At 34.5% G+C, this 17,737-nt stretch overlaps 3 protein-coding genes across 4 annotated transcripts in view; 1 reads left to right on the top strand and 2 right to left on the bottom strand.

The window, feature by feature from the left end:
- Positions 1-896: 896 nt before the first annotated feature.
- On the bottom strand, positions 897-8,939 carry LOC144834503 (lysophospholipase D GDPD1-like). The gene is made up of 8 exons (XM_078689329.1): positions 8,687-8,939; positions 6,683-6,725; positions 6,205-6,340; positions 5,416-5,461; positions 5,107-5,231; positions 2,576-2,805; positions 2,356-2,458; positions 897-1,962 (listed from the first exon to the last, which is right to left on the bottom strand). Exons 1-8 carry the CDS (start codon positions 8,889-8,891, stop codon positions 1,777-1,779), a joined length of 1,074 nt encoding a protein of 357 aa, XP_078545455.1. The 5' UTR covers positions 8,892-8,939; the 3' UTR covers positions 897-1,776.
- A 107-nt stretch (positions 8,940-9,046) lies between these two features.
- On the top strand, positions 9,047-12,231 carry LOC144834500 (uncharacterized). The gene is made up of 8 exons (XM_078689326.1): positions 9,047-9,111; positions 9,417-9,507; positions 9,596-9,684; positions 9,830-9,975; positions 10,383-10,924; positions 11,167-11,268; positions 11,450-11,585; positions 11,898-12,231. Exons 2-8 carry the CDS (start codon positions 9,432-9,434, stop codon positions 12,025-12,027), a joined length of 1,221 nt encoding a protein of 406 aa, XP_078545452.1. The 5' UTR covers positions 9,047-9,111; positions 9,417-9,431; the 3' UTR covers positions 12,028-12,231.
- Positions 12,232-12,654: 423 nt separating this feature from the next.
- LOC144834477 (uncharacterized) overlaps positions 12,655-17,737 on the bottom strand; it is a 31,124-nt gene continuing 26,041 nt past the window's right edge. For both annotated transcript variants that reach the window (XM_078689280.1, XM_078689281.1), the window contains exon 6: positions 12,655-17,249. In XM_078689280.1, coding sequence (XP_078545406.1) covers positions 15,101-17,249 — 2,149 coding nt within the window. In that variant the 3' untranslated portion in view covers positions 12,655-15,100. The remainder of the gene's footprint in view (positions 17,250-17,737) is intronic.

Raw genomic sequence — 17,737 nt, 5'->3', positions numbered from 1 at the left:
GTATTTAACAAAAATATAATTTATTTATTTTTAAACACATTTTGATTATTGCAGTTTTAATAATGAATGATAAGAGGATGTAATAATGTGCAAAAATTACTAACTTGAAAAAATATTAAAATTTGAACTATGGCATACAGATAGTTTAAATGAGTCCAAAATAATATGAAATTTAAAAAAGAGATGATATGCAATTTGTTTAGTCTATTGAGTGTTTTTTTAAAATAACATTTTGAATTTTTTATAACAGCCTGGAAATCAAATTAGCAGATATTAAAATAAGCAGACATGGACCTTTCATGAATGAGGGGTGGGGATGACATATTGCAGTGCGATATGGTGGGACCATAATAAATCTGAAACTACTGTCCTATGGAATGATCCTATTAAAATAATATTACTTGTGCCACTTAATACTAAAAAATGAATACCTAAGCACACACTTTTCAAGTGGTAACACACTTAGCCTTCCACGAAAAAAACAAAATCGTTTCACATTTTTGAGAAATATTTCTATTTCCTACCTGTGAAACTATTCCACAAAAAAATTGCAAATGCATACCAATGTTGTATTAACTTAACTTTCCGCGGCCGATAATGCGTTCGTTTAAATTCTAGATCATATTACATGCACCGGTCTCATGGCACGCCATTCAGTCTTGAGAAATAGTCGAATTAAAATATTGAATCTGCAACACTTAGGCTTAAGGTTGTAAAACATAAGCTGATCAAGCGTTCAGTAGTTTACTTGGATGCATGTGTAATAGACAAGCGCAAAATGCGCAAGTATTAAAATAACTTCAAATCTTGAGGTCAAATGAAAAGAAACATGATGTAGATATAGATTATTTTCTGTTGTGTGGTAGTGTATGAGGAAGTTATTGACATAAAAACATAAGCTGATCAAGCATTCAGTAGTTTACTTGGATGCACGTGTAATAGACAAGCGCAAAATGCGCAAGCTTTAAAATAACCACTTAGCAACAAAAAAATCTTCAAATCTTGAGGTAAAATGAAAAGAAACATGATGTAGATATAGATTATTTTCTGTTGTGTGGTAGTGTATGAGGAAGTTATCGACCATCACACTAAAATAACTGTATAATATGTACAGTAATTGTAATAGATTCTACTATCGTTTTATGTTATGTTGTACTTCCAGGAACAGTGCTTAGACATTATAACACATGATGGTAGTGTAAAAATCACTACTTACTAGTTTCATCACAAAGGTTTCGCACTGGGATGAAACAGAATTTTACCAGTGAAAACCCTCAGCTAGTAAACTCACTATGATCTATAAACTGCATAAATATACTGCCGTTATTTTAAATTGCTACTAAATTCATTCAAACGCTTTTTCATTTGCGATGAAACAGAACTTTGCCCAAGTTATAAATCGATACCTTGAGTAAATTATTTCTGCAACACTATGACCTATAACCGCATAAATAACCGCAGTAATTTTAAATCGCTACTAAATTCATTCCAAAGTTTTCTCATTCACTGGAACCTACAACCACAGTCTGCTGGACATCATAAACTCAATTGACCAGCAACTTTTTATATTCTAGGTCACCATCGTGACCTAGTTAATATTTGGCAAAATTAAGTACTAAAACTGAACAACAAATTTCAGAAATTTGAGATGTTAAGGAAAGTACAAATAGAGCTGTTTGGTGGAATTTGTACAGGTGTTAATATATGCAAATTTACATATTAACACATGTATACAAACAGCCACCACCCAATTTCCAACTTGCTGTCAACTTATCTTCATTCGGACGTATGTTGCTTATCTTCTTCTCTTACTAGTCGTTCTTTTTCACCGTTACTAAGCACATGGTTCTTCGTTTCCATGAAGTTTTTAAGCTGCGTTGGATAATCTGTCATGATGCCAGAGACACCAAGTCTTAGCGCCCTCTCCCAGTCGTCTTCTTCGTTTAATACCCACAAGTACACCTAATATATAATAATGATTGCTATCTATTAACTTTAATTGTTTAAATAAATTGTTGTGATAGTATTAAAATTATTTTAGAAGACAACCTTTGGTCTCCAAAAGCAACAAAGATAACATAACAGTAATCTGACCAAAAAAAAAAGAAAAAATAACATTCTGAAGTCATTTTAGGTGGCTTGTGAAGAGCTAAAAAGTATAAATAAAAAATAGGGGTCAAAGGGTGAATATCCATGATCTTCTGGGATTTTTACCCGATCTGTTATAATGCACCGTTTGTTTGCAAAACCCAGACGCAGTAACATTTGTGCTTGAATGAACAAAGAAATAAAACTATTTAAAAACAAATATTTATTGATTACATAAATAAAAAGAAGCAAAAAACAATTTCTTACCTCAATACCTCTTTTTTTGAGGTGTGAAAATAAATATTTGCTCATAAGAAGAAAGTCTACTACACTTACAAGAAATCGCTGGAATTTAGTGAGTTCGACACCCCTGAAAAAATAAATGTAAATTAATAAAGAATTATGCATTATATTAAATTATATATATGTATTATCACTATTATTACCATTATAAGATATTAATAAAAAAAAAAGCAAAAATATTTACCAATATTTTGAAAATACACTTGGCATTGGAATTTCTAAGAACTGCTCTTTGATTGGACAGAACGGAAGTAGACCGAAATAAAACTGTAGGACTACCCTGGTTACACCCCAGACGCTGAAACACAGGGGTATATTGGGGTTCTCCTTGTAGCATTTTTTGACAACCGATTCTCGAAAGTTGCCCCATACAGTGATATCCTCTCGTTCAAATTCCTTAACCATATTTGATACCTGTGAAATATTATTGAGACCAATGTATAAAACACATAAATGCTTGAGAATTTAACCTTTGAACTTTGAGATTGTATGTAAATATGTATACACCCTTTGTTTATTTCATAGGAAATGAATAGGTACAGATACAGTTACTGACAATCTGGTCCAATAAGTAACCATACATTATTTTACCATACAAGATTCAAGACATTTTATTGGTCAATGGGAATTTATTTTGCTTGGCATAATTTAAACAATAAAAACACAATGAAAGATAAAAATTAACTAGACATGAAACTCGTCACTTTGACGAGTTAGTTATCCGCACAACGACAAACGCCACGTGCACGTCATACGTTGGAATATTGCACACAGATAAAGATTATGGCATTATGACAAGAACTGAAGAATATGATATGCTGTTAGTGCTGAATTCTGTCAATTTGTGTCATATAGTATATACATGCAAAGAGTATAATCTGTATACATATTACATACAGTGTAGAATAGGTGAAATTACGGGACCCGCCATTTATTCCAATTTTTAACATGGCGACGGTATCAAAATGAAACACTTAAATAGCAATTTCTGGAGGAAATTATCTCAGGAACAACATATTAACGTGTAGAAGAAATTTGAATACGTAAAATATAGATGCGCACCCTTTTAAATGTGATGAACTATTACGCAAAATATGAAAATACGACTTTTTTTATTCAACTGGCCATATGATGACGTCACAACATCCGATTGGCAAAATGTTTACATGAATTCGTATCTACAATCCAATAGCTTCCAGAAAACGTTTTAATCGTGATTATCACATTTTATTCTTACGAGCTATTACAGATTAAAATTTACTGTAAAGATGAAATTAATGACCCACGTAATTAAAATTTTTAGGCATGAAAATTAAAATATTTTTATCTCATGCTAAAGAAAGTTGATTGACCTACACAATATATAAATTTAGGAGAAAAAGGAATACAGATAAGCGTGATGCGCTCCATTGAATGTGATGAGCAATAACGAAAGAGACAAAAATCCTAATTTTTACATTCGTGTGGCCATACGATGACGTCACAATGTTTTTTTAGCCTTATCGATGCATGATCCGATATCTACAACTCATCAACTTCTAGATTTTGTAATAAAAATAAACGGTTCACGGTTTACTTTAGAAACTATGACTGTTTAAAAAAAGACATAATTTTGACGATTTTTTAAGCTTTTTCATAAAAAACGCGCACGAATTGTCTAATTCAACGTGTTCGTATGGCGTTATTTAAACTGGAAAAGGTCTAAATTGTTTTCAAAATTACTAGGAAAGACTTGAAAAATATAATTCAAGAGAAAAAAATATGTTTTTAACGCTACGTGCGCACCGCGTGCGTAAAAAATTGCGCGCCCGTGGGAATTTTTGACATGCTCAAAATGACAAGAAACGCATAAAAAGTTGATTAGAAATTAATTTTGCGCATTTTGAAATTTTAAATGCGCGTGCGCGCGTAACTTCTTGTGAAACATGCCATTTTTAATCCGTAGAAAGTTTGCCCCTGATATGACTTAAATTTTGTCAAAGTGTCAATACTAAATGACTTTTGGTTTTTAATCTATAATCAATCATTGAAATTCATAAAATTGCGCGTAAGTCACGTTGCGCAACTATGACGTCATTCAAAAATAGGAGGTGCACAACTTCACGTAAATGCCCATATGTTGTCAAAGTTATGAAATGTTATGTTTACACATTTTAGAGAAACGCGACTCACAAAAAGGAAGGAAGGATCCAAGAATAATACAGAAAAAAACTATTGATCCCATACAATAACAAGGAGTTATCCGCTTGGTATACCAAGCGGATAACTAATAAAACAATATACAATTGACAAAAATGTACAATAGCATCCTATACAATAGAAGATATTTATTTTTTTAGTTTATTTCAACAATATTTTACGAGGGTGGTCCATTCACCCGAAGCTGATCATAAGGGACCCTAAAAAAATACAATACGACAAGACATAAACAGGCAAAAATTACAATTATACATTGATAGGCCTACAGTGCAGTTATTATAATGATATGTATGGTATATCATTGTTAACATTTGTTCATAGGATGGGTTAAACAGAGTGTGGTAATTTCAAGAATTTCTCAATACTCTGCTAATAACACATCCCTTCCTTCCTTCCTCTTTTAAACACATAACGGAATATAATGAAGTATTGCAACATTGTACATCTTTAGAAGAAGACATTACATTAAAATATTGGAAAACAACTATCTTAGGTTAAATCACAAATTAATTTTACCTTTGAAATAAGTTCATCATCTTCTCGTTTTATATCAATGTTAAGAGGAACTCCTGGGAATGTTTTTAAGACATCATATAGCAGTGGTATATTTCGATCTTCAGATTCAGATATGCATATATCACCTAAAAATATTTGTTAAAAATAATTAATTACAGAACTTTTGTTTGCAATATTTAAGGTTTGATTATGAATATCAAATATTTTCTATAGTACATAATATTGAAAATACAAATGAGTTTTAAAAATGTGTATAGCAAAGTATCACCTCTTCAGAAATTTCTAAAATAATATGCAGATTAAACTTACCTTTAGACATTTGAACTTTAATAGAATTAGAAAGTTTTGGTAGGTTCTGAAGAAAAAAAAGAAATGTCAATGGCATTAAATCATTTGTTTTTATTGAATAATTTTTTTGTAAAAAACATTTTCTCAGGTTGGACTCATCCCCAGTGAATGGCTTATATTCTTAGGTTGGACTTATACCAAGTGAATGGCTTTTATTCTTAGGTTCGACTTATACCCAGTGAATGGCTTATATTCTTACAGTAGGTTGGACTTATCCCCAGGGATCAGCTTATATTCCCAGGCTGGACTTATTCCCAAGGATCGGCTTATATTCTCAGGTTGGACTTATCCCTCATAGATTGGCTTATATTCTCTGGTTGGACTTATCTCCATGGAATGGCTTATATTCTCAGATTGAACTTATACCCAGGGATTGGCTTATATTCTCAGGTTGGACTTATCTCCATGGAATGGCTTATATTCTCAGATTGAACTTATACCCAGGGATTGGCTTATATTCTCTGGTTGGACTTATACCCAGGTATTGGCTTATATTCCCAGGTTGGACTTATCCCCAGGGATCAGCTTATATTCTCTGGTTGGACTTATCCCCAAGGAATTGGCTTATATTCCCAGGTTGGACTTATACCCAGGGATTGGCTTATATCTCCAGGCTGGACTTATCCCCAGGGATTAGCTTATACTCTCAGGTTGGACTTATCCGAGGGATCGGCTTATATTCTCTGGTTGGATTTATCCCAGGGATCTGCTTATATTTTCTGATTGAGCTGGACAGGGTACGATGCTTACATCAAATTCTGTCTCTTTGATTGATACTGGTTGATCTGATACTCTTGTCAGGATATCATCATGAGCTACAACCACTTGTTTGTCACAGGTGAACTGGCAATCAATTTCTAGCATGTCATAATCCAATTTCATTGCACTGTAAACAAAATTGGAAAAACAATTGTATTTAGAAAACATCAATAAATAAATGCTACAATTGTGGTGCAGATATGAAGCCAGGGCACTCCTTGATTACACAACCAGATATGCTGCACCTACGGCATAACAAAACCACCAAGCATGGGCACGAGGTTATGACCAGAAAATTCTTCTGTTCAACTTTTTTTAAACGTTGCTCCTGTCATTTTAGATAGGTAGATCAAAGGTACTGCACGGATTCACATAAGACAATGAGGTAATTAAAGTGTTTAACCTTTGACCAACAACAACAAAAGTAATCATAAACTTTCGGTTCTGAGAGCACAAACAATACACTTACTGGTTGTAAGCTGTCATTGTGTTTTCAAGATTATCTCCAGCTCCTATAAAGATAAAAAGTGTTTATCTTAGTATAGTTCAATATGACATTACACTTGTGATGTTCATTTTATCACCATTAAGTGTTATCATAGTACAGTAGTTCAGGGATAAAGTAATATTGTAATTATAATTAAATTATTGAATTATTTGGTCTGAAGAAGAGAATTGTAATACATTGTAATCGTAAACGAATTGAATAAAATAAACAGTACTATTATCTTTAACGCTTTATCAATTGTTATATTAATTACTGTAATTGTAATAATATATTCTTAAACATGGTACAGGAATGAAATGCTTTTGACTAGTAACACTATTGAATAGCACTATTTACTGTAGTATTTAGTTACCACATTTTAAGGCTGAAGAAACCTGCAATAAAATATTATATTCCGCACTGTAATAATCTTTAAAGATATATTGTCTCCCTAACAACATATTTTTTTCTTCAAATGTTTTGTTTAGCATGCTATTTTAATGTCACGTAATAGCTATTCACTTTGACCAAAAAATACTTAAATTGTCTGTCAGACAATGGTTTTTGGTTAAAATTAACCGTTTTTATATACATACTGTATCCATTTTTTTTTACAGAAGTAAATAACTTTATTAAAACTGCAAAATGTCATATTTAAAGTCTGATTTTATTAATCTTCATTTTTCATGTTTTTGGGGGACAATACACCTTTAAACAGAACGTACAGTATTTGACAATTTATTTGCAGATTTTTATGACTGAAACTTATATATCAATTATATACTAATTACTGTACTGTATGTTAATAATTCTTCGTAAAACAATGGTACATGGAAGGGAGGTATATTTGACTATTGTAATTAAGAGACAGTACTCAAAAATAGCAAGAACAATCTACTCAATATAACAGCTGACTACAAACAGACCTTGATTCAATTAGTGTTATAACAATTAGTCCAAAAATGAAAATAACAACTTATTAATAATATAGGAAGACGAAACAAAAGACATTGCATTACAAGATCAGTCTGCCGTACACATTCTTAACTGCAGCGCTAGCCTAGAATTCTGAAATCAATATTGTGGCCAATAATAGGTAGAGCTGCTGTATGATTGGGAACGTACATGCAAATTATCACACTCGCATAATTACAGTAGTTTGTTCACCTTGAGTGGAGTATAACGGTACGTTCTAAATTGACTGATAGAGTACTGATAGAATACAAAATAGTTTTATAATTATGAAAAGCTGAAATAATTTATGAAATTAATCATGAACAGACTATGGACAGTCTTTTACAATATTTTAACATTGGTTATTACCCGGTATATTGATTGACGCCATGGATGTAAAAGGAAGTGACTAGCATTGAATCGGGAAACCTTCTACCATGGGTTTACCCAGAGAAATTCTCCTTTCAGTGTCCACCCAGTTTCAATTAATCAATGGTGTTTATTTTGTCACCCAAATCGCAAGAATTTGCAACATTTATTACTTATCGGCAATTTCAGTAAGGAATGCGGCAGTTTTCTGGGTGCTTGGGGATAAACCGCGATTATTAGATCATGCATTTATTGCGAATGGGTATGAGTGCTGAATACATGACTTCCAACGATGATCCTGCGATGTTTTTCAGCTCAGTGCTTATTCAACAGCATTTCGGCTAGATCTAGCCTAAGTCTAGTTAGTATTGGTTGTAAAGACAAAACGACATGTGACAAAAAGAAAATAGCATCATTTAAATTATTAATTAGTTCTAGCTATGCCCAAATAATATTTTTAGGCCGACCACCTAATTATTAATTAATAATAATTATTTTGATTATTAAATTAAAGTACTGTGTAACGTTAGGATAGAGTGAAAGTGGTTTATTAAAATACAAAATTTACATTTGTAAACAGTATTTAGTCGCCGGTACACATATTAAATACACCGGCTAGGCTAGAAGCTTCTTTTCTAAGCAACATTACACTTGTTTTCTTACCTCCTCGATGAGCAATAAGTCGGCAACCATGACATCGCGATTTGCGGAATTTCAGACTTTTTTTGCGATGGACTAGTGAAGGAAACCGAAGTAAAACAAGTGAAATAACTGTATAGCCACCAAAAAGTGAGAGCGGTATTGCTATTGAATAAACCGACATGTCGTTCAACACGGTCTGGTAGTAGAAAAAACAAAAATCTAACATTAAAAATGTTAGATAAAGTAAGACTTTCTTCTTGGTTTTTGTGGCAGTGGTGGTGGTAGAATCAATACAGCTCTCTATATATACACTGTGTGGAAACGGTGTGTGTTTGGCAATAAGAGCGAACTTTGACCTCACATGACATTTGACACATTTCCTGGTTTTTAATTCATGGGAAAATTCCGATCGTCATCATTCGTTACAAGTTGTTCGTTTTGTAATAGTAAGGTTTTGTTTATAAATTACTATGTAAAATTGTTGTGATTGATAAAATTGAAATTCCTCTCTTTGTGGCAGGTTTTTTTTTACAAATTTGTAAGAAAATATGGTCTAGTCAGGCCTAGGCCTCTCAGGTTAGGCCTAGCTTATGCTATCACAGATATTGTCTGCCGAATGTTTGACGAGTTGGAACTGGTTTGTTTGTTAGAAAGTCATTTCGTACCAGAGAATTTTGCTTGCCCTACTTTTAAAATCATATACAGTACAAAAATTGGATTCACTTTTTTTAACTATTTTTTTTCTTTGTAGAATAAAAAAGTAATCATGGGTAGTGATGGTGGATATGATGTGATGATAATGGGCGTAACATCCGATAATGAACTTGCGCAATCTCTTGCAGGTAAGGTTACAGTAGTGTTTTCTTGCAAAACAATTACTACAAACAAATAAAACAATTGTTAAAAGGTGTATTTATTTTTTCTTTTCAGATTCTTTAACTCAGGATGGACTGAGTGTCTGGACACTTAATACAAATAACAATTCAAAATCAAAAGGAAATATTTTGGTAGCATCAAAGGTATGCAAAGTTTAAAGCTCTGTCTACACAAATTTTATGCAACAAAAAAATTCAGCCTAGTTAAGCTAAAACAGGTTACTCACATTTACATTAACAGCTAAAAACATAGTTTCATTGATTTTTATTATGATCATCTTTTTTCTAGGTACTTGTGAACATATTAAGTGAAGGGTCCACATCATGCCAGGAATGTGAAGATTTGATCTCATTAGCATATGTATCAGACACGCCTATCTTCCCAGTTGCCAGGGACTGCTTTCCAGCAATCAACAGTAGACTATCATTCTCAATGTAAGGAAGCAGCTTGGTTGGTTGGTTGTTAACATGCCTACCAATCCCAAGCTCTTGGGTTCAACTCTAACATACAGTAGTTCCATGATCAATCGTAATGGTTGTAACTCATGCATGGTAGGGGAGTTCTTACATAATACTTTAATGGTGTGGATAACTAATTCCAATGAGCTCCAGCGAATAGGTCATAGCTGCTTGCTACCTACTGTATTGTATTCCGTAATAATACAGTTTTAAGCTCTGTCTACACTATCAGCCTTTATGTGACATAAAAATATGATGTTTCCATATATGGATGTGATGATGTCATATAACTACCATATTTAGGCATATAACTACCATATTTGGGCACATCACACTTTTATTGCTTGATAGTGTAGACAAGTTTTCCTTTTGTAATTCTGCAGGAAATTGATTCTAGCAAAGATAAATTGGATGTTCTTCACAAACGAAGCAGACAGAACAGAAAACTACCCAATATTACTGTCTTCCATTCAACGTGCCATCGAAAAGGTGAACCTGAAGTCCGAAAGCAGTGACGGTAATGAAGACGTCACCGACGAACGTGTTTACGTTATTAAAATGAGCCAAGATGAGGAGAAAATAGAGGTTTCAGATAAACCAGAGTTTTGGGAGCATAGGTTACGCGGTCTATCTCAAGTGACATGGCCTGAGTTTCGAGATGCGTTTATTGACGAATATAAAGAACAACTTAAAGAAAGTTTCCCTGAACATCGACAAAAGTGGTTGATAAACATTATTTATGGCGATATCTTTGACCTTCATAAGATGATAACAAAAAAGATGTACACAGATTTTTGCTGTGATATTGAAAATGATCCTGATAATTTTTATCACCGAATTCTGGACTACGCACTGGGCCTGCTTGCAATGCGCAGTGTGTTTGACATGGAAAGTACAGTTAGGTTAGATGCGGTTCAAAATCTTGGTAAGGAAAAAGGGGTAAAAGAAAAAAAAACCAAAGTTTTTAAATGTGTTAAATTCAGTGCCATAGCCAGCATGAGACAATTTTCACCACCCACCCTAATCCCCAGCACAGATTTTATATAATTTTATATTAATAATTATACTTAAAGCATCTTTGCGTCGTCTGTATTTAACTTCTCACTACTGCCTTGAAATTAATTTATTTATGAAATTATTAAATCATGCAAGTGTAATTGTTTACAGGTCAGTTTAAGACACGTTCAGTAATTTCAACCTTGACAAATCTTTTGAATGACAACGATCCAAACATGAGGGCGGTAGCAGCTATTGCACTTGGAAAAACAGGTGAACTTCTCTTCAACACGAATAAACAACACATAGAATAATCTAAATCATAGGGACATCCCTTTTAAGGGGACACCTGTAAAACAAATGAGGGGCAGAACATTACCAGAAACCTTGCATATATTTGAATGAAATAAAATACATAAGTGTAGCCTCATTAATTATTGTCTAATTTCTTTAGGAGTAAAAAATTACAAAGTGGTACAGAGCATGATTAGGAAACTAAGTGACGAAGATCGTCTTGTTCGGGAAGCCGCTTGTATATCTCTTGGACACATGAGGGCAGAAGAATCTGTACGATATATAGTGGCATTGTGGTGCGTTAGCTTATTGAATTTTTCTTTCTAGCTGAAAGAGTAAACAAACTTACCTTAAGCTCTGTCTATACTATCAAACTTTATGTGACAAAAAAATGTAATGTGCCTATATATGAACATGATGATGTCATATTTGGGCACATCACACTTTTTTTGTCAAACTAGTTTGATAGTGTAGACAGAGCTTTATGGTTAAAATATATATTATCGATTGCATTTTCTTGATCATGATTATAATGAATAAAGAAAAGTGGGTACATTTTGGGTAAATAACTAATCTACTTGCTGATACAAAAATCTTTTTTTCTTTAGGCGTGGTGACACCATTTCACATGTCCGTCAAGCGGCTGAGGTGGCGCTAGGACTCATCAACTCGCCAGCATCACAAGAAGCTTTAAGAATGACACGTGTTCTCTCGGATGAAATGAACCGGTTAAAATGAGTCGTCAAAATAGATATAGAATTGTTTTTCAATTAAACTTACCTTATTTTTTGGTATCAATAGCAGGGTTCAGAAATAGAAAATACATCATCATCATTATCATAATCCCGAAGAACAACTTAACCTATGTGGGAAGACCAAACAGCACAATATATACCTTTTAGTGCAATTGATAGTACTTACCTTCTCATCAGATATACGCCAGTAGACAAAATAAATCTCTATTTCAATACTGTATTATTTTTAATACAATATTAAATTATTATTTAGATATTACAGTATATGAATTTAATATTACAGAACCACGATGAGGTTTGGATAAAACACTTTGTAGAATCATGTTACTACTAAAATATATGATACTCCTGTCAAAGTTTGCTAGCATGCCTGGAAAACATCTTAGTAGAATTCTATGGTTTTCAAAGTTTTCAACCCTTAAAATGGGCATACCTACCATCTAGATATCTAGTGGAGTTGAAATACAAATAGCTTACTAGAAAATTGTACAGTGTTTTTAGAAATGGTATTTTTAGAGACATTTTATATGACTATTTATATTGCCTCAATGTATGTAAATGTGTTTACACTTGAACGAAAATAAAACACAATTTTGAAAAACTACAGCAGTCTCTTTTGATATATATTTTATTTATTGCATTTCCCACGCGAATTTCATTTTTACCATTTTCACAGCACACGATTTACACAGTAAAGATGGCAGCATAACGTGTAAGGTACATAAACTGCAGTGAAGCGTTGCCTATCTATGATAAGCCAACAATACAAGCCCTGTTCACATGGGTGTTTTGCCCAGTAAGCCCGATTAACAGTAGAGAACTTATTTCTCCATGACAGTAGTAATGCTTAGTAAACAATAACCACTAACTTATTTCTCCACGGATTAACTGACTACCTGGGCATAACATCTATATGAACAGGGCAAACACTCGTCAATCGACGGTCTGAGAGGGACAGTTCAGTCTATTTTGTTTACAAAGCCTTTTCTTAAGGGCCAGTTCACACTAGCAATTCCGACGTTATACAATTGAACGCATGGATATCGTGTGAACTAGTGTTACGTTTATGGTCACAATATTGAAGTTTACTTTATATATCTGGTATTATTTGTTGGTCTTTTTAGATCAGTGACAATCAGAACAACATTTATATGAAGGGCAAATCCAAAATGTTCAAATAGCTTTAGCTCCATGCAAAGTTAAATACCTATAATTATCCTAACTTACATTTAAAGTATATAAAATTTGTACGTGCGACCGTTTAATTTGTGACATTAATTTACTTATATTTCTTATAGAACACGACAGGACTCGACATTGAACAAAGTTACATTAACATAGGCAACTTGCATTGTAGTATTTTATCGTCTATATTTAGGCATTCTTCTGGTACTCACATACAGTGTTCTACTATCATGTGCAGAAATTGAATAAAAATCGTCTTTAAAAGACTCGCGCGCACTCGCACACACTTCACGCGCACTCACGCATACTCCTCTGTGCTTTAAAGGCTATACAACATACTTAAGGCCTCTAGACTATGTTTAAAGCCAGTCAATAAATAACTAAAAGATCCACCGTTTATAGTCAAAAAATGCTTTACAATCGTATAAAATATATACATCAGATCGTCTTTTTAAAATATATAAATCAATTGAGAAATAGCGCCCCGACTAAAGTCGTAACAGGAGCCACGTAAGAGATAAAAAAATTACATCCGTAAATATTGATCCTTAGAATTTACTGAAACTAGAAGAAAACCGTGGAATGATAATCAACTTACTAACAACGAAAAACTAGGAATTTGGAAGATGAACAAAAACAGTGACGAGGAAAAACATAAAAAACACGTTAAGAATTTCGGAAGATCAATCAAAGGATACGAACCAAACATAATCCTAGAGAATAAAGTACTTCTTTGGTCCTAGAGCTCTGACAAACACGGTTGATTAAAAGTTACTGTTGAAAAATTCCAAATTACACCAAAAGTCAGATAAACTGTATATACGCGGTATACGTTAACACAATATAATCAAGGTGTTAAAAAGCTGTATGCAAAAACTGAGCATTGATATAGTGTTGATAAGCATAAACATTGATACCTAAGCAGTGTGATTAAGCCTCTTTCAAGCTATACCTTCGCCTTATATCGCAGGCAAGAAAGTGACTGCAAACGGCCGAAACTCTTGGATCGTGACCCATATCGCGGTGGCTTAACTCGTCCTGGTGACGAGTTAATCTAGGTGACGTAACACATAATAGTTTACGCAGATTCTAATGCACATTGAAAGACGATTTTTCTGGTATATTTTAGTCAAAAGGTAAATCTGAACACACAGTAATAGTAGTTTATCTAAAGTCATCTACGATGTATATGTCTCGATAGATATTCGTAATTTTTGTCACAAATCCTCTATGTAATTGGTCACTAACTTTTGGTTGCAGTATTATACTACACCCCACCCCATCCCAACCCACTGATTCTAAGTCACACACTTAACCCCACCCATATTGAATGTTTATCAAGAATACTTGATGGAAATATTACGGTCTATTCCAGTATAAGCTAAAATATAATTTCATACATATAATATATACTTTATGAATTGGCACATCACGATTTATCTATACGATAGGAGTATATTCCCTTTTTCTAAATATTAATGATCTATTTTACATTTAAACATTTTTTAATAGTGCTGATTGTGAATCTAAACGACAAAAGCGGAAATACGGGACATTATTTGCAAGAGCAAGATCGTTTCAAAATATTGAATAACAATAATACGACATGTTCTATATTCTTTCATTATTTCATTTGGATCATTTTTTTAAACACCAATTTCAGTAACAACGTATGACATTTAGGCCTAAGAAGCTGCGCTTAAACAGACAAATATCTAAACAGGTAGGCCTACATTTAGCAGAACGTATACTTTTATTTTGGGCCAGTAATTTTAAATTGTAGTAAAGCTCATATTTATGACGATATCAACTAGTTTTATTCACAATATATTTAAGTTTCTACCCTTACAAGGCTTACGTCATCGGTATTTTCATAAATGTGACTCTATAACACCTCTAGCTGCTAAAGTCTTGTTCGTTCCATCGTTACGCCCATCTTCATAACCTGAATCATGCTGAGTTGGGGAGACGGAATCTATGCTACTGAAGGAATAATCACGTTCGGTGGGCCTGGCTTGGGCTTTAACGATCTTGGGCCTATCCATGCAGTATTCCAGCCTATCTTCCAGATCGGGCATGGAGAAGCAGCGACCATCTCGACGAGAGTTCGATTTTTTGGGCCTCAGTACAACATTGGTTTGATGATGAATTGGCAGCGGTATCCTGGTGGGTCTGTCGCTAGGCACTGGTTTTTCTTTACGAGGCGGAGTATTAAGTCTTGCTTCTATCTTTAAATGACTAGGTACAGGGAAACATGGCCTGATGCGTGACAACGATGAGTCTGATTCTACACTAGAGCTCAGATTATTTGAATCATCCCTGTCAGATAGGTAACGTGACCTAGGAACAGACATTCCATTGGAGTACATATCTGGCTCTGTGTGACAACTGCGACTGCGTACAGTACCATTACCTCTGCCTCCAATTTGTCTTGATCGGATTCCACTGGCGTCCAAACTTTTCCTAACACTCTTAGGTGATCCTATGCTTCGTGATCTCGTTTCTTCACGTTGAGTTCGTTTCACAGACTCGTCTTTTGTCTGAGATTTAGTCTTAGGAGTTAGTCGAGGTTTTTCTGACGGCTTCGACCTGTTAACAGGTCGTGACCTTTGATTTGCTCTAGCCAATGCTGCCTTTGATCCACCAGAATAGTTCTGATAATTGTAATTCTCCATGTCTAGGCTACTTCTGGCGGAACTGCTGGTGCTTCCTGGGGCAGATTTTCTGGGTTTGTTACCAGATCGTAACGTAACTTCGGCATCATCTATTTTACTATTATCAGAACCCCATCGTGAGGTAATTGCTTGGAGGAGATCATCCATTTCTGACCTTTCTGATCTGCTATCCATTGACTCCGAACTACTAGTACTGTCTAGTCTGTGTCGACCATCATCGCCTCGTGAGACCATGATCATTGATTTGTCTTTTACATTTCCAGAACTAGAGTTTCGACCCAACGAGGCTTTGGCAGATGCAGGTCGGGATCGTTTTACTACCTTTGGAGAGCCAATATTTAAGGTATCCTTAAGTCTAGTAGCAGGGCTTTCACTACGTTCTCGGGCTGAATTCACTCGCGAGCGTCTTCCAAGTGTGCCGTAGATCTCAATAGCATTTCGAGATTCTGGTCGAGTGAGCCTTGAAGTTGAACTTACACTTCTTAACTTAGCGCTGTTACTAAATGATGAAGTGGTAGAAATGTTCTTCTCTGGGCTTGTTGGACAACTGACTGCCTGCCGGTTTTCCGGATCACTGCTACGAGAGCGGGATACTTGGTTCTTCTTGCGATATTGCTTAAGATATTCAGATGTTGCAGTCACTGGTGTTGACTTCTTTTCTCTCATTGAATGTGACCTGCCGAACGCTGGATCACTAGTTGAGTTGGTTTTCCTTTCAAGAGTGCGTCTACCACTTAAAGAAGATACTCTACTGCTACCATTCAGGTCACTTTTGTGCCTTGTTAATGTTGGCGTAGACGTTGCAGAAACGGTTGGAGACCGTTCAGAGTTTAAAGATTTCCGCAAGGGCGACGTTCGAGATATGCCAGGTGATTCGGATCGTTTCTTTAAAGATGGATGCCGCACCAGACTGCTACGTCCATCATTACTTCTAGTTAGCGGTGATGGAGATTCAACAGAACCATGTCTCCTTTGCATAACAGGGCTACTCGATGCGCTATGTGAGACAAACGACCCCGGACGAGATCGTCTGATAGGAATTGGCGAAGACGATGGCGAACTTGACATGCAAGAAGACTCCGGCGTGCTGAGACGATTATTACGTTTAGCGACTGGGTCGCTTAACGCGGCTTTAAGTTGAGCTTTTTTAATCTCACTTAGTCGCCGAGAAGGACTTTTAGAAGTGGTTGGTGTTTGTAGATTGCCTGAGCTTGTCGACTTAGGAAAAGCATCTACAGAATTGTCCTTTTTTGATACACTGGGTTCCACAGCAGACTTTGGACGGTTCGGTTCGGTGTGTTGAAATGACGGGCGCCTACGAACAGGAGTCTCGGCAGTCGAAGCTCTGGAAATAATAGAAATAAAAACGATTACATAATCATTTGATAACACTCATTTATGTTAATAATAAAACAGGGATAGCACTATCACATGTGTATAATGCCATACACAACTATTTCGGAAGTTTTTTTTCAAATAAAATAATTTCGTCTCAGTTTCACTTTCTTTTACAAACATGGCTAATAATACGCCACTTCTTTCTAATTTCACATAATTAAAACATTTGCTTGTTTTCAATTTACTAAAGTAATTAACTCTCTTACGATGAAAGAAATCACTAAAGTTTAATTAAACTAAAACATACATCGTGTTTATTGAGTGAAAGCACCGAGTGTGTCGCGTCCATAAAATGATATCGGAACATACAAAGATGTTTTACCGTTGTAACGTATAATCTAATCACATTATATTAAGCATCATCGCTCACCACCAAACATTACGGTATTATACATGATGGAATTCGGTGTTAGTAATAGTAGGCTTAGGCTTATA

Source organism: Antedon bifida, chromosome 2 (genome assembly GCF_963402885.1).
Source record: "Antedon bifida chromosome 2, ecAntBifi1.1, whole genome shotgun sequence".
Classification (NCBI taxonomy): domain Eukaryota; kingdom Metazoa; phylum Echinodermata; class Crinoidea; order Comatulida; family Antedonidae; genus Antedon; species Antedon bifida.
Note: the sequence above shows the minus strand (reverse complement) of the source record. Positions and strands in the feature narration are given on the sequence as shown.

Excerpts from the sequence above, each read along its gene's own strand:
- LOC144834503 (XM_078689329.1), bottom strand. The coding sequence starts at position 8,891 with ATGTTAGATTTTTGTTTTTTCTACTACCAGACCGTGTTGAACGACATG. Across the intron at positions 5,462-6,204 it reads TCAAAGAGACAGAATTTGAT|AACCTACCAAAACTTTCTAA; the intron begins GTAAGCATCGTA and ends TTTTTTCTTCAG. Across the intron at positions 2,459-2,575 it reads AGTGTATTTTCAAAATATTG|GGGTGTCGAACTCACTAAAT; the intron begins GTAAATATTTTT and ends TTATTTTTTCAG.
- LOC144834500 (XM_078689326.1), top strand. The coding sequence starts at position 9,432 with ATGGGTAGTGATGGTGGATATGATGTGATGATAATGGGCGTAACATCC. Across the intron at positions 9,508-9,595 it reads ACTTGCGCAATCTCTTGCAG|ATTCTTTAACTCAGGATGGA; the intron begins GTAAGGTTACAG and ends TTTTCTTTTCAG. Across the intron at positions 9,685-9,829 it reads ATATTTTGGTAGCATCAAAG|GTACTTGTGAACATATTAAG; the intron begins GTATGCAAAGTT and ends TCTTTTTTCTAG.